Raw genomic sequence first — 25,557 nt, forward strand, 5'->3', positions numbered from 1 at the left:
AAATGGCTCGAGACAAAAATTGAGAACAAAGAACATTTATTATAAAAACAATGCAAAGTTGGGTGCTTCCCCTTACCCTGGGAATACACACATACACTGGGGCTCACCCAACTTTTATACAGTGAATTTCGTATCAGAATACCCTCCCCCTTACATTCTTCTGCCCCCTGGATGGGTTTGGCACAGGCAATCCTTCCTGCCTACGTGCAGTTTCAGTGGACTTGGAGGGCCAGGGGGTATCCTGTCGGTGTCTTCTCATGTCATTATCCCCATTGTCCTTATTCACAACCTTGCCCTTGTCCCCATTCACACCTTTCCAACTCTCACAGTCTCTTCATAATCCTGTCTAGGGTTTACTAATTAAATATGCATAACTTGATAAATCTGTGTATGGCTTACTAATTATATATGTAGAACTTGGTACTTCTGTCTAGGGCTAGGAGACCCTTATCTCATCCAGACTATCTCAACTTCCTACATTACCTCTCCTTATCTTATTCATATGGTGGGCTCACTGATCCTGTCGAAAGGTCGAGAAGGTTCTTATCTTACATAGGCTCTCTGCTTCCTGCATCCTAATTTCCATGCTTAGCCTGTTTATACTGGTTTAATCCATCACTCCATGTGTCTGTACTAGTTTCCCCATCTTTCATATTTTTATGTCAAGTTTACTCATCTCTCACAGTATGGACTTCAAGGGTCCACTCCCATCCAATAACAGGAATCTCTACTTCCTGAATGTAGTGGATGAGTACTCCGGTTTCTGTTTAACCCTTGACCGGATATGACTGCATCCATGGTCATCAAAGCACTCCAGACCATATTCACTATGTTGGGATACCCAAGCCACGTACGCAGTGACAGAGGCTCCTCCTTCATGAATTAGGAGCTGTGACAGTATCTACAGGCGGCGTGGATAGCCATGAGCAGAACTTCTAGCCATAACCCCCATGGAAATGAGCAGGTGGAGAAGGAGAACGGTACAATCTGGAGAGCAATCCTGCTGGCCCTCACCTCAAAAGGGATGCCCATCTCCCAGTGGCAAGATGTACTACAGGATGCGCTGCACGCTACCGGGGTCCCTGCTGCGCATGGCTACTCTTCTTTTCCCAGGAGGTCGGTATCTGGAACTACTATGGCAATCTGGCTGATGTCTCCGGGACCGGTACTTCTTTGCAGACATATTAGACCCCACAAGACCGATTTCCCCTGGTGGAAAGAGTGCATCTGGTACACACGAACCCACAAAACTGAGTTGTATGGTACAAGGATGGGAGAGAGGAGACCTGACCCAGACAGGTACACTAACACTGATCAGGTGACCCCAGAAGAACCAGTGCCTATCCACATCCCAGGGTTTTGTCTCATTCCTTCCCCCCCCTCAAGATAATCTGGTCACCTGCAGAACCTGCCCCGCCAGCACAAGCCAAGCACCTACGGCAGTCAATCTCGCAGACATCTTGCCAGCAACAGCCAGCGAAGGGTTCAGTAACCAAAATTGCACTCACACACAGGTACACAGGCTTGCGAACTCGGCGCAGGAACAACGGACCTCGCCCAGCGCCTCGGAAGTCACAGAGGATTACAAGGCCACTTGTCAGGCTGAACCTGTAGTGGACACTATGAACTATGTATGTAATAAAGTACAGTATGTGCTCCGTGTGGTCACATCACCCCGTCGGGTTTAGTATCAAAGAAGGGGTGAATGTGGTGAAAGGCCTTTGTATAGATGTATGGACTGGCCAGTCCGAATCTACCTGATCTTCCCCAACCCCTGCCTTGGCTCCTCCCTGGATTTCCCGGACTTGCTCCCTCCTGCTCCTGTACCTGGAACCTGGTCCAGTCTTGTATCAGTAATGCTCAGGTTTTTGGTAATTAAAAGCCATTTAATCACTCCATGTTGATGTGATTATTGTGTGCTCCACCATGCTGATCCCAAAGGCTTTGAGCAATGTGTACACCTGCTGTAACTGAGCCCAAAATGCTTGGGCTGCGCACGTAACTGAGGAATCTAACTCCCACTTTGAGTTGACTCCAAGAATTAGTGACTCACACAGTTTCACCAAACCACACCTGAACTCTCTTTACTTCCTGTATGCAAAACTACACAAAATGGAGTGAGTTATTTATCGTATTTACTTACACCAGCTCGACTTCAAGTCGCAAGACGGTCTCATAAGCCATTTAGTTGACTGATGGCTCCTGTGCCAGCACCCACTCCTGACGACTGTGGGTCGCTCTGATTAGGGTGCCCGAGCAACACCAGAATAAATGTTGTCAATATTTAGGAGAAGGGTTCCCCAATTAAGGAATGGTTGTGGTGTTTTGGGGAATTTGTGTACAATGGTTGTTTTGAGAAGTGGAGGTTCCAATAAACAAAAACTGAAGGTTGTGTTTTGAAGGAAAGTGTGCAGTGTTTTATTTAAAAAAAAAACAAGGTTGCATTTTTCAAAATGCCATGTTTTTGTGTCAAAAACCACATCTTTGCTGTGCAAAAATGTGTGCAATTTTCATTTAAAAAGCCAAAACTGTGATTTACAAATTGTGGTTAAAAAACGTCTGTGCTTTGTAAAATATGAGACAATAAGATACAGGAGTAGAAGTAGGCCATTTGGCCCATTGGTCCATTCCATCATGAACTGATCCATTCTCCCACTCAGTCCCACTCCCCTGCTTCTCCACATCACCTTTGATACCGTGACTATTCAGATATGTCACAGTTGTGTTAACCATTAATATATTTCTCATATATAAAAATGTCTTAATAAATAACAGTTAAAATATTGCACCCGTATTCTTGGTGAATTAGCTTGACTGGTTTCAGGGACACAAAGACAAAATATTAGCATTTTAAATACACAGGGGTTCTTTGAGATAGAAGGCAGAAGGCGGTTTGAGACAAACATGGATGTTAATTGAAGTTAGAGTCAAGATGAAAAGAATTTATGGTGGTTCTTGAGATATTGGAAACAATAGCTGTTAGTTCAGAAGCACCTGTATAAACGCAGGCCATTTTAGTTCTGAGGAAAGCAGACTTCTCGGAGACATGTGGATTTAAATGCTTTTTAGCACATTCTTGTCAAAAGGCCTTTTAGTCCCCAAACATAATTAAAAGGGTTGTTAGTTCATAACATATTTGGGGCTTGACCTTGCGATTTGAAACATTTGGAATCTTAAACCTTTGGAGTTGTTAGAAATTAAAGTACCTTTAAAGAAATTGCTCGAGACAAAAATTGAGAACAAAGAACATTTATTACTACAACAATGCAAAGTTGGGTGCTTCCCCTTACCCTGGGAATATACACACACACTGGGGCTCACCCAACTTTTATACAGTCAATTTCAGTATCAGAGTGCCCTCCCCCCTTACATTCTTCTGCCCCCTGGATGGGTTGGGCATAGGTAATCCTTCCTGCCTACGTGCAGTTTCAGTACACTTGGAGGACCAGGGGGTATCCTGTGGGTGCCCCATCATGTCATTGTCCTTATTCACACCTTCCTGATTCTCGGGGCTACAGTCTCTTGATATGCAGAATTGACTCATTCTATCTAGGGTTGGCTAATTTCATATGTATAAATCTGTGTATGGTTAGCTAATTAGAAATGTATGACTTGGTACTTCTGTCCAGGGCTAGGAGACCCTTATCTGATCCAGACTACCTCAACTTCCTACATTCTATTGTACCTTACCATTCCTTATCTTAGTCTTATGGTCTTGTCACAAAGACTAGAAGATTCTTATGTTAATCGTGCTGACTCTGCTTTCCTGCATCCTAAGCCCCAAGCTTATCCTGTTTGAACTGGTTACAGCCATTTACTGATGAACTTTAGTTTCTTCCATGTTCATAATTTTAGATCAATTTTCCCATCTCTCACAATCCTCACTTTTCTTTTAGATCAGTAATACTGATCTTTCACCATGATCAGTGTTACTGATCTTTGGTTACTAGTGTCAGTGTGACTGATTTCCCCCCCCCCCCCCCCCCCTTCCTCACTTTTCTTTTAGATCAGTAATACTGATCTTTCAAGTGTAAGGTGTAGTTTTACCCAGCTGGTCAATAACCGAATTGTAACACCTGTGTAAAGTCTTTAGGTAGGGGAGCACCATGAAGGTCAGAGTAGCGAGTCCAGCTGCTTATTAGGGTTGTGAGTATCAGGCTCCAGTTCTCAGTAAAGAGTCTAGTCCATCCCACATCAGTCCGAAGTTGCCACGTCTGAACATGGGCATGGGCAGATTCACGTTGAAACATTGAAGCAGTGTCTTTTAACCACCCGACTTTTGTAAGCATTGTCCTGACGAAGTCTGTGAGAGACGCTGCCTTCAGCAGCGAACGAGTAGCAGTGGTCAGGCGGTTCCGTTGAATTGTGGCTAGTATCTGATGTCCTCTTCAGCCCCGAACCCTAGGGCCACCGATCTCCGAAGGCTGTCTGGAGCCTGATATTAAAGTGTCAAGCAGCTCACGTTGTTGGTAACTGGTGCTCCCCTTCACGGGGTGATGAAAAGAGACCAAGCTGGGGGGGGATTGTTTCTTGTGATTTAACTGTGTGTTGCAGCTTGTCTGCTAACATTAGCATGGGTATCATTGAACTTGTGAGTTGCAGCCTGTCTGTGTACATTAGCATATGTATTAACTCTCTCTCTCTGCGACATGTACAATCCTGACTACCATTCTGTCTGTCTTTGTCCCACCATGTCCTTTGTGCTATCGCTTCAAAACTCTTGTCTTTAATACCTGTGTAGGCTAAGATACAAATTAAATGTACTCCACTAAAGCTGTTCAGTTCCCCTGGTCCGTATTGGAATCCCTTGTTAACCCATATCCCACTATGACTATACATTAAATCTATGCCCTGTCTACATTCTAAAGGAGCACAATTGTAACCTCTGCTGCCCCTATTCCAGGAGGACTTAAAACATAGCGAGTACTGAAGTGACATATCCATTTAACGAACAATATTCCAAAAAAATGAATAAACAAGAATAAATGTAAAACCCATTAAAACTGCAATAAAAATACAACAATAACTGTATAAACCATTAAAATAGGAAACAACAACAATAACTGTATAAACCATTAAAATAGGAAACAACAACAATAACTGTATAAACCATTAAAATAGGAAACAACAACAATAACTGTATAAACCATTAAAATAGGAAACAACAATAAATGTAAAACCCATTAAAATACAGCAATAAAAAATACAACAATAACTGTATAAACCATTAAAATACGACAATAAATGTAACATTACGGCACTTTGTCACGGCGCAGTGTAAGTTTCAGGTCTGATGGATGAAGAACTGCACGCCAGGTTGAGGGTTGAATCTGTGTGTCATGATGTTGTGGTTCAGAAGCTGGTTTAATTCTTTGAATGTGGGTCCAGCCTTTCTTGTTCTTACTGCGGTGTCTGTAATTAAAAGTACACAGAAGGGACCATCCCAGGCAGGTTTTAGTTGATCCTCTTGCCATGCTTTTACATATAACCAATCACTAGATTTTAATAAAATGAATTACAATCTGACTTTCCTTTGTGTTAGTGTAAAAATTGTAAAATGAAACACAAACCATATTTGCATGGGTTTTGAATATGTTAGACCTTATTAAAATGCAGTTGGAGCTGCTTGTCTGTATGGGGCACAACCCTCCAATTTGTTAGAGTACATAACAGACATTGTAGCACAAGAGCCTCTGCAAGAGAACTTGAAACATATTCAACCTTTAGTTCTGCCTTAAGTAAAATGCCTTGTGCCACAGCTCACAACCATATTCCATATAATAACCATATAGCAATAACAGTATGGAAACAGGCCATATTGGCCCTTCTAGTCCGCACCGATTTACATGAAACTCCAACTAGTTCCACCTACCTACTCCCTGCCCATAACCCTCCAACCCCCTCACATCCATGTACTCATCAGTGCCACTGTAATATAGTTGAACTAACCGCTGCACTACCCAAAGTGAGACAAGAGCCCATGCATTTTCTGACTAAAGGTCACAAGTGCAGCCAACAGATTACTTCAAGGCACTTTCAGCCTTGCTCCTCTGCAGCCATGTAATCTTTGAGAAGAGGCAAACATAACCAAGGGCATTAAAAGGGTAAAAATCTGGCAATTTTCTCTCCACAGAGAGCATTGGGGAGCCTGGAACCGATTGTTGATTTTGTAAAATGAAGTTGAACAGGCTTGTACACATTTTCAGACTGCTTGTGCAGTGAGTGCCATACACCATGGTCTTCTGATTCATTGGTGAGGAGGTGATCAGTAAGATGCAGCAGTGGAAGCGCTTGCTCAAAGGCTGGAGGAAAATTAGACTTAGACCTGGATTTGTCAGAATGATAAGAGTTTATCTAAAGCTGGCTTTAGATAGAAGAACATCACAGGTGCTCCTCAATTTACGATAGGGTTGCGTTCCAGCAGACCCAGCATAAGTTGAAAAAAATCTTAATTGGAGACGTACCTTGTCTAACATTGACAGAACTGTATCAGTCCTCATACTGATCCCGCTGCCCCACTCTCTAACGACAGCGCTGTATCAGTCCCCATACGGATCCCACTACCTTGCTCTCTCCCAACAGTCCCTGTAAGTTTTCCGAAAATGTGATTAACCAACGAGGCTACAAAAAATTCACCTTAGAGGAATTATCAGTTTATTGGAAAAATCAACGATGCTTGTGATGACCTTTAACACATTATATGAAAGTAAATGACAGTCATGCTATTGTGTCATCGTAAAATCATAAGTAGGGGAGCACCTGTATTACCTTTCATATTTTTCCAATGTTGATTGCACACACAATCATTTAAGTACCGGCTAGTTTCTATAATATTGCACTTAAAGTTTAGCTGCATGAATCCTGGAGCTTGTGGAGTCATTAGTGAATGAAGAAATATTGGTGCCATGCCAATTTCTCTGTACCATGCCAATTTCCCAGTCCTGAAGCCGGGACGTAGTGAATAGTATCAGGTACAAGATCTGTGAGTAATTAATGCTATTATTCCTATGCGCCCAATTGTTCTGAACGATGCCACCAATTTAAATCATATTCCACTTATTGCAGTACTCACACACCACCATAGACCAGTTCGCAGGTTTATTTCTCCATTAAGTTGAATCCAGTTGCGCAGGGTTTACCTCCGTGATTATTTACAATGTAACTTCCGCACTACCGGATTTAAATATAAACCTGATGAATGGGGAAAGTTATCATGAATTAAATAACAGCGGCAATACAGAGAAATTGTGCTGAGGCATTAATTTCACTCCGGAGGAAAATGCACCAGAGAAATGAATGATTAAACTTATAGGAATCCCCATAGGAATCCCCAGAGGTATCTTTATTCTCCAGAGGTGGGTGATCTTTAAACTCACGGACCTTGACTGCTGAATACCTCTAACTGCAAGACAAGAGCCTGAAGCCTCAATTTCAAGTGCCACAGTGCACTTAAAGGGACATGCACACTCCTGCTTCAACTGGCTGAACCAGCCACTTTACACATCAGATCCTTTCTTTATCATACATACACTTAAAATAAGACGTGTAGAACTCACCCTATTTGCGCAAACATTTCTCCCTGCAAATGTTATAACATCACAACTCTCAGGTACTCCCTGTGCAAAATCACATTTGAATACAATTTATTTCATAAATTGGAATTAACTGGTAGTTAAATTTGCTAATTCTACAGTATTGAAAAACGATCATTTATGACATTTAATTTTTAGCATGAATTTTAATCAATATTGGTCAGTGACTGAAGTGGGAAGTCGTGATTTATGAAATTATCTCTGGTCTCTACTCTCCCACTCCTGACGCTTCTCCCAACATTCAGGAGCTGGCACACAGTCCCTGCCTTTTCCATGTTACTCATCTACTATTACTTTAACTGCTTGCATCAAAATGTTAGCCTTTGCTTTCTGCTTATCCTCAGATGTCTGGACAAATGCTTTTTGTGTGATCTGTAGAAGCTGGGTTATTCCCTGCTCATGCCAATTTTCTGTCTTTTGTAATTTTCTCCTAATGTCTGGGGCTGAGTTGGTAACAAAACCTGTTAGTACCAATTGTTCCCCTGCTGGGGATTCTATGTCGAGACCCCCATATTGTATATATATTTGGTCCCAAAAATTGGTCTTAACTGTTCGGCACATCCCTGGGGATCTTCTATCAGGGAGGTCAGTTCTTTCTTAAAGTTACGCACTTCAGTACTGGTCAGGGGCACATTTACGAAACCGAGACCCTCTCCCATGGGAACTTCCCGCAGTGGTCTCATCCATTTGGTTTCTGGCTTATTAGGTCTGGGTTCCTGCTCCCTGGGAAATGAATCAAAGGGTTCTGCCCTTTCTTCCTGAAGAGTCTCACGCTGTTCTGAATTAAAGTTACCTCTCTCTCCTGTCAACAGAGGTGGTAATCGAGTGCTTTGTGAGCAAGTTATCATACCACTCCTGCTCTCTTCTCTCTTCTCTAGTGGTGGGGGAGGTGGGGAAGGTGCAGAAGGGTAGGTCATAGGAGGGGAAGGAAAGATAGGAGCCGGCATAGGAGGAACATAAGGTGGAGGGAGGGAATGTAACACATCCCAACCCTGTGATTCAGGAACAAAAGGTTCCTCCTCTCTCTTATCCCTGAATTCTTTCTCATTCAAAACCAGCTGTTCAATGGATCCCTTGAGCCAGCAGGCTGCATATTCCCTGCTCTCAACATTGTCTTTCTGGTTTTGATAGAGCCATAGGTTCAAAGCTTTACACATCCATTCATCCTCGGATCCGAATTTTGGCCAGTACATGGAGCTCCCTTTAACCGGGTATTTAACCCATTCAATACAACAATACCTGACCATTGTCAGTTTGTCTTTCCCACGGGTCTTTCCTGTGCCCCACTCAGATAACATCAACCCAAGCGGGCTGTACGTAGCTATCTGGTGTTCACATCCTGAACCAGGACTACAACAATACCTGACCATTGTCAGTTTGTCTTTCCCACGGGTCTTTCCTGTGCCCCACTCAGATAACATCAACCCAAGCGGGCTGTACGTAGCTATCTGGTGTTCACGTCCTGAACCAGGACTCTCTTCCTTGCTACTCATTATTCCCATACTTATAAACAAGTAAAATTACTCTTACCGAGTTCCAGTAGCAATGCTCTAGCGCGCTTCCTTCCGTCGTTTGTTCTCAATGCCTCTTCTCGGATATCACTCGCTTCTTCCACTGACCAGCCACCCGTCGCCCGTGAGTCCAGCTGAATCAGCCGGGGTGCACCTACTCTCGTCGTCGGGGTACTCTGTCAGTGGAGGGAGTGTGATCCCGGACGAGCCCCCATTTGTTAGAAATTAAAGTACCTTTAAAGAAATTGCTCGAGACAAAAATTGAGAACAAAGAACATTTATTACTACAACAATGCAAAGTTGGGTGCTTCCCCTTACCCTGGGAATATACACACACACTGGGGCTCACCCAACTTTTATACAGTCAATTTCAGTATCAGAGTGCCCTCCCCCCTTACATTCTTCTGCCCCCTGGATGGGTTGGGCATAGGTAATCCTTCCTGCCTACGTGCAGTTTCAGTACACTTGGAGGACCAGGGGGTATCCTGTGGGTGCCCCATCATGTCATTGTCCTTATTCACACCTTCCTGATTCTCGGGGCTACAGTCTCTTGATATGCAGAATTGACTCATTCTATCTAGGGTTGGCTAATTTCATATGTATAAATCTGTGTATGGTTAGCTAATTAGAAATGTATGACTTGGTACTTCTGTCCAGGGCTAGGAGACCCTTATCTGATCCAGACTACCTCAACTTCCTACATTCTATTGTACCTTACCATTCCTTATCTTAGTCTTATGGTCTTGTCACAAAGACTAGAAGATTCTTATGTTAATCGTGCTGACTCTGCTTTCCTGCATCCTAAGCCCCAAGCTTATCCTGTTTGAACTGGTTACAGCCATTTACTGATGAACTTTAGTTTCTTCCATGTTCATAATTTTAGATCAATTTTCCCATCTCTCACAGAGTTTTTGTGATTTATTAGTAAAATTGCTTTTCCAAGCTAATTAAAAGGCTTATTAAGTGTGTGTGGTTAAAGAAATTGCAATAGGTTTTGGTAAATGTTTGGCAACACCAATCTGAGTAGATTTGAAAATGGAAACTTGGTCAGATTCTGCTGAATGAGAATGTTTTAAATCTCAAAATCAAGTATGGGCCAAGTGAAATTGTCCAAATGGATATTAAAATATTTTTGAAATCACTAAACTTTTCAGATCTGAAAAAGGTGAAAAAGGAGGAGTTGTTGCTTATTGCTAAGGAGATTAAACTTCTGGAGGTAAAAGTGTTGATGACAAAAATAGTGATTCAGAAAATAGTTTGAAGAGGAAAAGTTAAAAACAATTTCTTGAGAGTAAATCTCTTCACCAGCAGTTACAGCAGGTAGAGCATGAGCTGAAGAGAGAAAAGCAGAGGTAGGCGGGGGGGGGGAGCGGGCGGGAAAGGCGGGGGGGGGGGCGGGAAAGGCGGGGGGGGGCGGGAAAGGCGGGGGGGGGCGGGAAAGGCGGGGGGGGGCGGGAAAGGCGGGGGGGGCGGGAAAGGCGGGGGGGGCGGGAAAGGCGGGGGGGGCGGGAAAGGCGGGGGGGGCGGGAAAGGCGGGGGGGGCGGGAAAGGCGGGGGGGGCGGGAAAGGCGGGGGGGGCGGGAAAGGCGGGGGGGGCGGGAAAGGCGGGGGGGGCGGGAAAGGCGGGGGGGGCGGGAAAGGCGGGGGGGGCGGGAAAGGCGGGGGGGGCGGGAAAGGCGGGGGGGGCGGGAAAGGCGGGGGGGGGCGGGAAAGGCGGGGGGGGCGGGAAAGGCGGGGGGGGCGGGAAAGGCGGGGGGGGCGGGAAAGGCGGGGGGGGCGGGAAAGGCGGGGGGGGCGGGATTTAAGGTGGATGAAGCAAGGGAATAAAGGAAATTTGATGCTGAGGAAGCCAGAAAAAAAGAATGAGAGAAAAATTGAGAATTCAGTGAATGTTACAGCTGGTTTTGATGTGTTAAAACCAGATCTTAAATTTAAAGACAAGTGAAATTTTCAGAAGATACAAAATTCTGCTACATTGGCAGACAATAGTCACAATGTGAAATTTGAGCCAAAGTACCTTTTCAAAGGGGTAAAATAAAAAACCATTGTAGAAATTAAATGGAGTAAACTTCTTGGTTCATTTTGTGATTCCATTATGAAAGATGGACATATGATGGCTAATTGTTTTCTTCTTAAAACAGGAAACAACACTACACGCTTGTTATGAAAAGAGGTGAGATACAGGGAAGTGGAAAAGGAAGCTGGTAAAGTTGGGGAGGAATTTAAATCTTTTCTGTTAAGAGATAAGGTTGTCCCTGGAACAGGGAGCAGCAGCGCAACTCGTTGGTGGACGCTGCCTCTCCATTACAAGGTAACGGGGGGAGGGGGGGAACAACAAGGTGAAGGGGGGGTGTGGACAGTGTCAAAGGTCAAAGGAAGGGAAATGTTAATCCTCGGGCTATCCCAAGGGCCCCAACCCCAATGGTGGTGATCGCATCCCTCCCTGCCGCTCTTTTGTTTTCATTTTCTCTGCAGCCTGAGCTCATTGTGTAGAGTCACTGAGCCCGGTTCACCAGGGCCGGGGACCAACTCTGACCCCAACAGGTCCTGGACAGTGCAGAATCTGCAGCTGGACCTGACGTCCTTCTCACGGCAGACAGTCCCAAGGGTGATTGGAAACCAGGGAGAGAGAGGGGACGGTGGTGAGAGACGGGCAGTGGGCACGTGTCAGTCCAAAAGCTGGAGCGGCTGTGGAGGGCTGTGCCGCTGCTGGAGCTGTGGGTGTGCGTGGTGCTGCGGTGGGGCCTGATATTTGCCTGGCTGTGGCCCCTGAGCCGGCTCCTGCCGGGGCTCACCACTGCCCAGGTGCAGGACCAGCAGCTGGCCCTGGCCACCAGCTGCCTCCTGTTGCCGACCAGCACCGGACTGTGCCCGCTCACCGCACACTGACCTCCTGTATGGTGCCCGCTCTGGTCCCATGCTGGCCCTCACCTACTTGGGCACTGGGCTGGGCTTCACTGTTAGCCATCTGTTCCTGCTGGGGATTGGTAAGGCCCAGGCGTCGCACTGAATGCTTCCCTCCACTGACTGTTGCCCTGTCTGAGGCCCAAGTCCAGGCGCTTCCACCTCCTCCTCCCCTTCGTGGTGCTCTAATCACCTGGTAGTTCACCCAGGGGGTGGGGGGGAGGGCATTGGAAGTAGGGGATGAGAGGGGAGAAATAAAATGGAGGAGGGGAAGAGGTGAAAGAGATGGGTAAAGGTTGGAGAGAGAAGGACATGGGTGGTGCTGGTGTGGGGTGGCATGGACATGGAGCTAATCGGGGGGGAGGGAAGCGATGAGGGAGAAAGTGAGCTATCAAGGGGCAACTGTGTCACTGCTGGGATGAGAACATTGGAGTGAAAGATTTTTGGAGGTGGGAAGGGGAGGGGGTGCGAAAGGCTAGGTGTGGCAGTAGGGGGTTATGGAGCAAGTCAGCAGTGGAAGGGGAGGGTGAGGAAGGGACAAGGAGGTGGAACTAAAGGGGGAATGAGATGATTGATGAAGTGGGAAGGGGCAGTGGAGGTGGGTAAGAAGAGGAATGGTAGGGGTATGGTGGAGGAATGCAGTTGGGTGAAAGGGGAGGAGGTGGGTCTGGGGAAAAAGGATCGGAGGCATGAATAGTTTGGGGGTGTATAGTGAGGGGTCTAGGGTGTGTGGAAGTTGCACAAGGCTGGAAGCTTTTGCAATGGAGAGGGTTGACTGGGGTGCTCTTGGTCTGACTGCCCTCTTTGTCACCAGGAGAGTTGGTTGTCCCCTATACTCTGGATGGATAACCGACTGTGTGGTGGAGGAAAATTCATCGGCTCTCTCCAGTGTCATCCTGGCCATGGCCACCATCACTGTTGGAAGGTGCTTGCACTAGTGGGTTGTAGGAGATTCATTGAGTGCCATGGGGAGGGTCTTCATCTGTAGCCCAGATGTAACTGGGCACATGCAACTGCCTTAACCGACCCAATCCTGTGGACGCTCAGCAACCTGTATCCCACCGTGACCCTCGCAGCGCGGCCTGCGGCCCGGCGCGGCCCTCGCCCTAAAGACAGCTTTTGCCACAATGGCCTTCCTAAATCAAAGTATTGAATACAGGAGTTAAGAATATTGTGTTGCAGTTTTATCAGGCATTAATGAGGTCACATGAGAAGTGTTGTGTCCAGTTTTGGACCCTGACCTACAGAAAAGATATCAATATGATTGAAAGAGTGCAGAGAAAATTTTCAAGGGTGTTGCCAGAACTTGAGGAGCTGAGTTGTGGGAAAAGGTTGAATAGAGGTGGACGTTATTCTCTGGAGTGTTGGGAAAAATGGGGAGATTTGATAAGGTATACAAAATTGTGAGGAGTACTGATGAAGTAACTGAAAGCAGGCTTTTTCCACGGTCATGAAGTAAAAGGTTGAGCATCAAAGGTGAAATGTTAAAGGGGAACATTAGAGGGAACTTCTCTCAGAGGGTGGTGGGAGTGTGGAACGAGCTGTCAGTGGAGGTGATGGATGTGAGTTTGATTTCAACATTTTGGGTAAGATTGTCTAGGCACACAGATGCGAAGGGTTTGGAGAGCTATAGTAGTGGTGCAGGTCAATGAGATGAGGTGTAGCATGGACTAGATAGGCCAAAGGGCCTGTTTCTGTGCTGAGGTATTCTATGGTTCTGTGACAGTCATTCTGATTTCAGATTTCTTGTCAGAGTACATACATAACATCAACCCTGAGATTCTTTTTCCTGCAGGCACAGCAGAATTACCACTAATTGGTAGTGCAGAAAAATAACTGGACACAGCATATACATGTAAGCAAATAGAGAACTGTAAACAAACTGTGTAATACAGAGAGAATTTAAAAATAAATCAATAAAGTGCACAAGTAAGAGTCCTTAAATGAGTCTGAGTTTGTCGTTGAGGAGTCTGATGGTGGAAGGGTAGCAGCTGTTCCTGAACCTGGATATTTAGACTAAAGCTGTATTGGCATCTTGGGCGAAATAGTCCCAGAAAATCTGAAACTGGCCATTGGTGAGTAAATTCTGGTTAATATAGAGTTAAGGAATTGAAGCTGGAGTTGAATTAAACCTGGATCAACTGGAGTTACAGGGATCCTTTCCCATCTAGGAGGCGGAAGGAAGGTAGCTGGGTGACAGGAGAGGGAAAGGGAAATGCAATCAGTGTGGGGCACACCTAAGGTGATTTCTTTCCCCCCTATAACAAGTCTCGGCTGCACCATTTCATCAGATGCAAGGATCGACAATGAGATAGACAACAGACTCGCCAAGGCAAATAGCGCCTTTGGAAGACTACACAAAAGAGTCCGGAAAAACAACCAACTGAAAAACCTCACAAAGATAAGCGTATACAGAGCCGTTGTCATACCCACACTCCTGTTCGGCTCCGAATCATGGGTCCTCTACCGGCATCACCTACGGCTCCTAGAACGCTTCCACCAGCGTTGTCTCCGCTCCATCCTCAACATCCATTGGAGCGCTTTCATCCCTAACGTCGAAGTACTCGAGATGGCAGAGGTCGACAGCATAGAGTCCACGCTGCTGAAGATCCAGCTGCGCTGGGTGGGTCACGTCTCCAGAATGGAGGACCATCGCCTTCCCAAGATCGTGTTATATGGCGAGCTCTCCACTGGCCACCGTGACAGAGGTGCACCAAAGAAGAGGTACAAGGACTGCCTAAAGAAATCTCTTGGTGCCTGCCACATTGACCACCGCCAGTGGGCTGATATCGCCTCAAACCGTGCATCTTGGCGCCTCACAGTTCGGCGGGCAGCAACCTCCTTTGAAGAAGACCGCAGAGCCCACCTCACTGACAAAAGGAAAAGGAGGAAAAACGCAACACCCAACCCCAACCAACCAATATTCCCCTGCAGCCGCTGCAACCGTGTCTGCCTGTCCCGCATCGGACTTGTCAGCCACAAACGAGCCTGCAGCTGACGTGGACTTTTACCCCCTCCATAAATCTTCGTCCGCGAAGCCAAGCCAAAGAAGAATAACAAGTGTACCATTTTGGATACTGTTGGGGTGGGGGAGACCTACCAGGGACAAGCCATGGTGATCAAGTCTCTGGCATGGAGTCCTGTCCTGTGGCTAAGAAGGGAAGGGAGCATAGAGGTGAGCTGTAGTGATAGGGGATTCCATAGTTCAGCAGACAAATAAAAGGTTCTGTAGAAGAGACAAAGTATCCCGGATGTTATGTTGCCTCCCTGGTGCCAGCGTCTGAGATATTGCAGATCGAGTTCATGGCCTTCTCAGGAAGGAGGGTGAGCAGCTGGATGCCATGGTCCATATGTGGACCAATGATATGAGTAGGAGGGTGATTAAGGTCCTGTAAAGAGAGTTCAGGGAGGTGGGTGCTAAGTTTGAAGGATAGGATAGTGATCTCAGGATTGTTATACATGTCACGTGCTAATGAGGTTAGAAAAAGGAGAAAATGCATCACATTTCCTGGGATTGATCACGATGCCAAACTCATCAAAACTCTGGAACAAAGATGTATGGCACTTATGCTCCTCTTCATCCACACTTGCGACCAGAATATCGTTGATGTAAACAAAAACAAAATAGAGGCTGGCAAATACACAGTCCATAAATTGCAATGTCTGAGCTGCATTCCGTAGACCAAATGGCATTCGCAGAAACTCAAACGTGCCGAAAAGGGTCATTACTGCCGTCTTCATGACATCAGAATGGTCTACTGGAATTTGACAGTAAGCATGGACTAGATCTATTTTTGCAAATACATGTTTTCTGTGGAGGTATGCTGAAAAGTCTTGTAAATTGGGGATGTTGTATTGGTCAGGCACAGTAGAATTATTCAGGGCACGATAATCTCCACAAGACCGCCAATCCCCAGGAGTTTTTGGAACTATGTGTAATGGTGAAGCCGAGCAGCTGTCAGATCTGTAGTCTCTGCCCAACTCTTGTATGTGGCTGAATTCTGATTTTGCCAATTTAAGACAGTCTGTGGGTAATTTACGAGCCCACGCTACCACAGAGGACCCAGAATCTCTATGGTGGGTTACTGTATGCTTAACAGCTGTGTGACGATAAAATGGGAAACACTTGAGCAAGGCTTGTAAAGGGCAGGAGCCAAGTTGAAGGCTCATCAGGTGGCTGATGACATTGGCGGGATGACAGATGCAGCTCACTTGCTTACAAGAGCTGTGGTTTATGACAGTGATTTTTCAAATCTACGAACAAAGAATTTCTTTCTTTGGCTTGGCTTCGCGGATGAAGATTTATGGAGGGGTAATGTCCACGTCAGCTGCAGGCTCGTTTGTGGCTGACAAGTCCGATGCGGGACAGGCAGACACGGTTGCAGCGGTTGCAAGGGAAAATTGGTTGGTTGGAGTTGGGCGTTGGGTTTTTCCTCCTTTGTCTTTTGTCAGTGAGGTGGGCTCTGCGGTCTTCTTCAAAGGAGGTTGCTGCCCGCCGAACTGTGAGGCGCCAAGATGCACGGTTTGAGGCGATATCAGCCCACTGGCGGTGGTCAATGTGGCAGGCACCAAGAGATTTCTTTAGGCAGTTCTTGTACCTCTTCTTTGGTGCACCTCTGTCACGGTGGTCAGTGGAGAGCTCACCATATAACACGATCTTGGGAAGGTGATGGTCCTCCATTCTGGAGACGTGACCTACCCAGCAGAGTTGGATCTTCAGCAGCGTGGATTCGATGCTGTCGGCCTCTGCCATCTCAAGTACTTCGATGTTAGGGATGAAGTCTCTCCAATGAATGTTGAGGATGGAGCGGAGACAACGTTGGTGGAAGCGTTCTAGGACCCGTAGGTGATGCTGGTAGAGGACCCATGATTCGGAGCCGAACAGGAGTGTGGGTATGACAACGGCTCTGTATACGCTAATCTTTGTGAGGTTTTTCAGTTGGTTGTTTTTCCAGACTCTTGTGTAGTCTTCCAAAGGTGCTATTTGCCTTGGCAAGTGTTGTCTATCTCGTTGTCGATCCGATGAAATGGTGCAGCCAAGATAGGTAAATTGGTTGACCGTTTTGAGTTTTGTGTGCCCGATGGAGATGTGTGGGGGGGGGGGGGGGCGCTGGTAGTCATGGCGGGGAGCTGGCTGATGGAGGACCTCAGTTTTCTTCAGGCTGACTTCCAGGCCAAACATTTTGGCAGTTTCCACAAAACAGGACGTCAAGCGCTGAAGAACTGGCTCTGAATGGGCAACTAAAGCGGCATCGTCTGCAAAGAGTAGTTCACGGACAAGTTGCTTTTGTGTCTTGGTGTGAGCTTGCAGGCGCCTCAGATTGAAGAGACTGCCATCCGTGCGGTACCAGATGTAAACAGCGTCTTCATTGTTGAGGTCTTTCATGGCTTGTTTCAGCATCATGCTGAAGAAGATTGAAAAGAGGGTTGGTGCGAGAATGCAGCCTTGCTTCATGCCATTGTTAATGGAGAAGGGTTCAGAGAGCTCATTGCTGTATCTGACCCGACCTTGTTTGTTTTCATGCAGTTGGATAACCATGTTGAGGAACTTTCGGGGGCATCCGAGGCGCTCTAGTATTTGCCAAAGCCCTTTCCTGCTCATGGTGTCGAAGGCTTTGTTAAGTCAGTGTTGTTACAAATGGTGACCTGCGAGTTCACATCACCTTCTAATTTAAAATGGATAGTGATGAGAATAAACCCCTTACAGGAGAAGTTTGGGAGGTAAAACAAGAGTAGAGTCCTTTGTTTCCACTCCTAAAATGGAATTTGCATGTTTTCAACCATAAAAACCCACCGAAAAAGTTTCTTGAGACTGAAATCCAATGTGAGTGACCTCTGACCATATGTTTGAATATGAGAATCATTCATGACTGAAAGAGCACACATATTGGGGTCTACTCCTCTGTGGTTTGAAGGACCACTGAAAACTCTGCACTGGAATCAACAAGAAATTGAACACCTGAGAAACCATCTTTGAGGAAAAGATGGCAGCTGCTTTGCCAATGGGCAGCAATTTCCTCTATTGCTGGGCCTGGTAGTTTCCTGGCTGCCATTTGTAGAAATTGCAAGGTTGCTGAGTTAACAGGAGCAGATGGCAGTACCAAATCTCCAATGCTTCCAACAAATATGCTGTCCATTTCCTCTACTATGTCCTCAACCACCACTATTTCAACCAGGTCGAAGGGAGGAATTCTGTTGTGTGCCAAAACCCTGGACCTGTGGACCTGCCATTCGCTGCACCAATTCAGTTGCCTTCGACCAGGATTGGGGTGAGGGGGTGGGTGGGGGAGATGTGCCGGCACTTCAAGGCACAGTAAGCAGTTGTTCCGGTTCTATTGCTCCTGTTGATTGGTTCTATTGCTCCTGTTGATTGGTTCTATTGCTCCTGTTGATTGGTTCTATTGCTCCTGTTGATTGGTTCTATTGCTCCTGTTGATTGGTTCTATTGCTCCTGTTGATTGGTTTATTTCCCTAATCATTCTATCTTCAATACGGACAGAACAAGTTTGGCATGATTCGTCAACTGATCGAGGGTGGACATTTGAAAAATACTCACCAAATGCTCTTAAACATGATGAGGTAAACATCGAAGGAAGCTGTTTCCATAAATCAGGATCTGTTCCAGCCAACCTGTGCCACCTCCTCAACATCTGTGACTGTTACCTATTGCCTTTGCTGTCATCAGCTCGTAACTGGGCAATAAGACTTCCCTAGATGGCTGAATACGCTGCAGAACAGCTGCCTTACGAATGTCGTATGGGAGATTACCATCTAGATCCACTAAGTCATCCTTCTCTTCACAGGCAATCTACTCTGGAAGACGTTCAACAAGTAAACTGTACTTTGTCTTCTGACTTGTCACACTGAGGGCAGAGAAACGCGATTCAAGGATCATAAACCATGCTGGTGCATTATTAATTAAAAAGGGGAGGCAATCTTTAGTTTGACCTCCCAAACTTCTCCTGTAAGGGGTTTATTCTCATCACTATCCATTTTAAATTAGAAGGTGCTGTGAACTCGTGGGTCACCATTTGTAACACTGACTTACCACAGCTTACAAACCAAGAATACACTCATTTGTTTCTTTCAACACACTGAAGTCGATTTTCTTTTACTATTCACTAGACACAACATTGCCTTCTTCAACTTCCCAAACACCACCCAGCTAAACTCTTCTGACCTTCTCGTTTGTTTGCTGACACATGGGTGATCCTGACACACTCACTCTCCTCCTGATGAAGGTCAATACACGACCATGACAATATCAATGATCTGGATGATGATGTGGTAGATTAGATCAGAAAGTATGCAGATGAAACAAAGATTGGAGGCACTGTAGACAGCGAGGAAGGCTTTAAAAGCTTGCAGAGATCTGGATCAGCTGGAAATATTGACTGAAAAATGGCAGATGGAATTTAATGCAGTTGAGTGTGAGCTGTTTCAATTTGGAAGGACAAGCCAAGAAAGGGCCTACATGGTTAATAGGACACTGAGGCATGCAGCAAAACAGAAGGATCTGGGAATACAGATATATAATTACCTGAAACTGGCATCACAGGTAGATAGGGTTATAAAGTGAGCTTTTGGGATATTGGCCTTCATAAATCAAAGTAATGAGTAGAGGATTTGGGATGTTATGGTAAAGTTGCATAGGATGTTAGTAGGCTAAACTTGGAGTATTGTGTGCAGTTTTGGTCACCTAACTACAGGAAAGATATCAATAAGATTGAAAGAGTGCAGAGAAGATTTACTAGGATGTTACCAAAACTTTGGGAACTGAGTTGCAGGAAAAGATTTGTTCCCTGGAGCATAAAAGAACGGGGGAAGATTTGGTAGAGGATTTTTAAAATTGAGGACTGGAGAAAGTAATGTAGGTAGGCTTTTTCCACCAGAAACCCTGGCAAATTTCTGCAGGTGGGTGCTGGAAAGTGTGCTGACTGTCTGCATCACAGTCTGGTATGAGGACCCTGATACCCCTGAGCGTAAAGCCCTTCAAAAGGTTGTGGACATAGCCCAGGACATCACAGGCAAAACCTTCCTCATTGTCTTGAACATGTACAGGGAACGGAGTCCGAAGGATCCACATCACCCAGCACATGCTCTGTCCTCGCTGCTGCCATCAGTAAAGAGGTATTGGTACCACAAGAATCGCACCATCAGGTTCAGGAACAGCTGCTATCTCTCCACTGTCAGACACCTCAACAACAAACTTGTTCAGGGATTCATTTAAGGAGTCTAATGTGCACTTTATTGATTTTTAAAAAAATCTCTATTACTGTCACTTTATTTAGATTTATCTGTTTACAGTTCTTTTTGTTTACATGTGTATGTTGTGTACAGTTGGTGTTGCAGTTAGCGCAACACAGTTACAGCACCAATGATTGGTACTGGGGTTTGACTCCCGTGCTGTTTGTAAGGAGTTTTCACATTCTCCCTATGTCTGCGTGGGTTGTCCCCGGGAGCTCTGCTTTCCTCCCACTGTTCAAAACCTACTGAGGTGTAGGTTAATTGGGCAGTGTGGGCTTGTGGGCCTGTTACCATGCTGTATGTCTGAATTTAAATTTAAACTGAGTGGTAAGTGTTTGGAAGGTTATGTTTGACAAATCTTGTTGAATTTTTTGAGGAGGTGACGAGGAATGTTGATGAGGGTAGAGTAGTAGATACTGTCTATATGGATTTCAGTAAGGCCTGAACCTCCACATGGAGCGTTGGTAAGGAAAGTTTAGGTGCTAGGTATTAATTTTGAGATAGTCACATGGGTTCAATAGTGGCGAGAAGGTAGATGCCAGAGAGTTGTGGTCCATAACTCTGTCAGAATGGAGGCTGGTGTACTTTGGGGATCGATGTTGGATCCCTTGTTATTTGTCATTTACATTAATGATTTGGATGATGGAGTGGTAAACTGGATTAGTAAATACGTGGATGATACAGCTAGGTGGAGTAGTGGATAGTGAAGGTTTTCAGAGATTGCAAAGGGATTTGGAATGCTTAGAAGAGTGGGCTGAAAGATGGCAGATGGAGTTTAATACTGAAAAGTTGGAAGAACTTAATTTTCGGAATAATCAAAACAGGACATGTGCAGTAAATGAGAGGGCATTGAAAAATGTAGAACAAATATCTAGGAATAATTGTTCATTGTTCTTTGAAGGTGGAATTTCATGTAGATAGAGTGTGAAGAAGGCTTTTGGTATGCTGGTCTTTATAAATCAAAGTATAGAATACAGGAGTTGGGAAGTGATGTTGAGACTATTCAAGGCACTGCTGAGGCCAAATTTAGAATGCAGTGTTCTGGTCACCAAATAATAGGAAGGGTATCAATAAGGTAGTGAGGGTGCAGAGATGTTGTCTGGATTTCAGAATCTCGATTACAAAGAAAGAATAGATTAGGTGTTTATTCATTGGAGTGCAGATGGTTTGGGGGGGGGGGGCAGGGAATTTGATAGAGGTATTTAAAATTGAGAGGGATAAAGTAGATGTGAATAGGCTCTTTCCCTTGAGGGGAGGTGAGACTCAAACAAGAGGTTGAGTGAGGGGGCAAAGGTTTAGAAGCAACTTGAGGGAGCACTTCACTCAGAGGGTGGTGGCTGTTCTGGAAGAGGTGGTCGCAGTGAAGTCAATTTTGTCACTGAAGGAGAAGTTGGGTAGGTGCATGGACAGAGGGTGATGGATCAGTACTGACTCGAGGGGCCGAGATGGCCTGTTTCCATGCAGTCATGGTTATCCTTGGGATAAAGGGGGTCTCAGGGCTGCGCGCGATGCCGTGTATGGACAGCAGGAGTGCGGAGGTGATGGAGAGGGATGCCCAGTTCTCGGCGGAGAGGCAGGGCAGCGGGACGCGGTGGCATGTGATCCGTCTCCGGGGCTGAATCCCACCCCCACGAGTTGACAGCTCGGGCTGCTGCACACGAGCGGGCGGCGTTCCTCCTGCGAGTCGTTGGGGGGGGGGGGGGGCGCTGGGCAACGCTGGGGCTGAAGTGGGGGCAGCGTCCGCTCGCAACTTCGGCGGGGCGAGGCGGCAACGGGGGCGATGCGGGAGCTGGGCCGCTGTCAGCCCGGGCCCGGGCCGCTGCTCCGTTTCCTGGGCCGCCGGGCGCTGAGCGGCGACCGCTTCCTCAAGCAGGGCTACCAGCGCCAGCGCCTGCAGGCCTGCAAGAGTCTCTTCAAGAAGGACCTGCTCGGCCACTTCGGCTGCGTCAACGCCATCGAGTTCAGCGGCGGGGCCGGCGAGCTGCTGGTGTCCGGTGAGCGAGGGGTCTACGGGCAGGCCGAGGCCGGGAGTGGGGAGGGGAGGGGAAGCGCGGCGGAATGGGCGCCCCCCCCCTCTCCTCTCCCGCGCCCTGGGCCATCAGAAATCGAGGCCGCGGACTGGGGAAGCGCCGTAGGCCGGAGCCCAGCCTCCCTCACTGACCCGCTGCCTCCTATTCCAGGAGGGTCCCCACTTCATCTTGAGGTAGATGCTCACCTCTCATTTCGTGTTTGGGTGTCGGGTTGCATCCACGGTTATAATTTAATCACGGCTGTGTATCTTGCAAGAAGAGGGAAACTACTCTCTCCAGTATTGTCCAGCCTGTAGTCATGGGGCAGCACTGGAAAACCCCGCTTGCACCTGAACGACCCCAGGAGTGGCTCAGCTCCCGCCTGGACAGGTTGAAGGTGGATGGGGAGCCACTTGGTCAGCATCCCAAAAGGGGGAAGGGGTGAAGGAGCCGAAGCAGACGGGCACCACTGCACAAAAACGGGGGGGGGGGGGGGGGGTCTGGACTGAGCAATGTCTGCAGCTTTAAGTGAAGGCAAGGTTCAGGAACGAAACGGTCAGGTTGTTGGTCTGGAGTTGAGGACAGGGACATAAAGGTCATGAAAGGCTTTTTAAAAATTGAACATGGGTCTGCACAGCAGAGGAATGGGCCCTTTGTGCTGACCATGACCACCGAAAAACCTGCTGCTTGCATCTCCAACCCCCTCATATTTGCGTCTCTGTCGAGACCCCTCTTAATTGCCATTATTGGATCTGCTTCCACCACTGTGCCTGGCAGCGAGTTCCAGGCACCTACCACTCTCTGAAATATTTGCCCTTAAACTTCATCTCCCCCCCCCCCACTTTAAATGCACGTCCTCTAGTGTGTGACACATTTGCCCTGGGGAAAAGATTCTGACTGACCACCCTATCAATGCCTCTCGTGAGTTTGAATGGCCCATTAAAGGAGCCGATGTTATGGGGCCTGCTCCCAAGAGCAGAGTACTGGCACGGGCACCAGAAAATGGGGAGATCACTCCCTCATCTGAGAGAGAGAATCAGAGATGGTGACCACGGTGGTGGACCAGTGAGAGGGCTCTGAAAGACCCACGCATGTGGCGAGCTACTACTGGCAGCTCAAGGTGAGGAACCTACACCGGCTGGGGGCTGCCTGAGACTGCTGTCGGGGGACTTGTCCTGGGCTGTGGACTGCTGGAGAATGGTTTGAAACTGGCTAAAGGGGTTATGGGTATCCGATCTGGGATGTGAAGGGGCACCTAAGGTGCTGAGGGGTTCCTGACCATGTCATAAGTTTGGATCTGGAGCTCGGTTTGCCAGTGGTTTGGACTGGACTCTGCAGAAATGAATCTACTGATACTCAGTGACTCTAGGGGGCTTTTTTGCTTCTCTCTCTCTTAACTGTAAGAGGCGCATCAGGCAATTTCTGCCAAAGGCAAATCTGCCTGTCTTACAGCAGGCAAAAGCAATTTCATATAATAAATACCTTTATTATGAATAAAATGAATCTTGAATATACCATTACCTTACCATGTAGATGGCATCCACAGCCCTACCTTTGTCTACCATTTTTGTCACCTTCCCAAAACCTCAGTCAAATTTGTAAGATGTGACCTGCCCCTCACAAAGCTATGTTGACTGTCCCGAATTTGACCATGACCTTCTAAATGTCCATAAATACGATTCCTAAATATCCTTTCTAGTTGTTTTTCACCAATCATGTGAGGCTTGCTGGCTCAGGATTTCCTGGATTTTTTTTTAATCCATTCTTACAACATCAGCAACTCTCCAGTGCTCTGGGACCTCTCCTATCACAAGTGAGGATGCAAAGGTCTCTGTCAAGACCCCACCAATCACTTCATTTGCCTCTTACAATAATATCCCACCAATCCAGGTGCCTCATCCATCTCAGTGGCTCTCAAAAACGCCTCTTTCTTGATTTCAAAATGTCCTCACAAATGATTATTCTCCACATTATTCTCTCTATCAATGTCCATGTCCTTCTTGGTAAATATCGATACAAAGGAATGATTTAGAACTACTCCAAGCATAAATTTCCTCCATTGTCTTTGAGTAGTCCCATTATAGAAAATAAATAAAATATAGCCACTGCTAAGACACTCATTTTGTATCAAGAACAAAAACTGATGGATAATGTGGAGGATGTGAGAAGGATAAGAGATTTCCAAAAGAACCTGATATTAAGTTAGCATTTCATAGCGATGTTATTGCTTTCTTTCGTATAGATTCTAATGGTAAACCAGTGTCAATACAAATGTATTGAAACAGGAGTAGGTCATTAGATTTCTCAAACAGAGGGCATGGGTTAAGGCTAAAAGGGGAAGTTTAGGGGGAACTTCTAACAGAGAGTGGTGGGAGTGTGGAACGAGCTGCTGGTGAAGGAGTGAATGCAGGCTCAATTTTAACTTTCAAGAAAAATTTGGACAGATACATGGATGGGAGGGGTAAAGAGGGACAAGGCAGATTAAATCATTTGGCCCAGACTAAAATGCTGCAATACTTTTTGTTTCCTCTTTCACCTTCCTTTCCTCTTTTCACCCCACCTTTTTATTGAGGTGACTACCTGTCTAGCTCATAATTTGACTAAGGGCTCAGGCTCAAAACGTTAACCATATAACCATTTACGGAGCGGAAACAGGCCATGTTGGCCTTTCGAGTCCGCACCGGTTCACTGATTTTGTGCACCCTCTGTAGGCATTGGTCCCGGTAGATCTTCATTCAATAACGATGGGCGAATTCAATGCAGGTGGAATCAGACGTAGAAATGTTTGTAAAACGTGCAGTTCAATACTTCTGGGCACATTCAATACAGGGTCAACTAGTCCGAGAAATGTTTGTGAAACGCATCTTGATTGATTTTATCTATCAGTATCCAACCAGCAGATGTCAAACTAACATGTCTGCAGTTCATCCTCCAGGCCCATTTGTGCCAAGAAGCACAGGGCAAAGACATAACCCAATGTTGCAACTGTATCCATAAAGATTTAAAGATGGATAAGAGAAGGGGAAGAAGGTAAAACTTCCAACGGATGCATAATTTTTAACATGGAGCATGGTAGCAGACCCTTCTGGCACATGAGCCTGTGCCACTTAATTATACCCAATTAACCTGCAATCCAGTACAGACAGCACTAGATTTGATTGCTCACCACAACACGAACTGTGCTGTCCAAAGATAAAAGGTCAATTTATCCTTCAAAAACATTCCAGGGTGTAGGTTAAGGGGTGTAAATTGGGCAGCACGATCTCGAAGGGCCGAATTGGCCAGTTACAGTGC

General features: G+C 46.3%; 1 protein-coding gene across 2 annotated transcripts in view; it reads left to right on the forward strand.

Annotated features, from left to right (window-relative positions):
- The first annotated feature begins 21,980 nt into the window (after window positions 1–21,980).
- The window catches only part of dcaf5 (ddb1 and cul4 associated factor 5), a 159,990-nt gene continuing 156,413 nt past the window's right edge, over window positions 21,981–25,557 (forward strand). The window contains exon 1 of one of the 2 annotated variants that reach the window (XM_069918089.1): window positions 21,981–22,248. In XM_069918089.1, coding sequence (XP_069774190.1) covers window positions 22,035–22,248 — 214 coding nt within the window. In that variant the 5' untranslated portion in view covers window positions 21,981–22,034. The remainder of the gene's footprint in view (window positions 22,249–25,557) is intronic. The other variant, XM_069918090.1, reaches the window with a different exon arrangement.

This window comes from Narcine bancroftii, chromosome 2, assembly GCF_036971445.1.
Source record: "Narcine bancroftii isolate sNarBan1 chromosome 2, sNarBan1.hap1, whole genome shotgun sequence".
Classification (NCBI taxonomy): Eukaryota; Metazoa; Chordata; class Chondrichthyes; order Torpediniformes; family Narcinidae; genus Narcine; species Narcine bancroftii.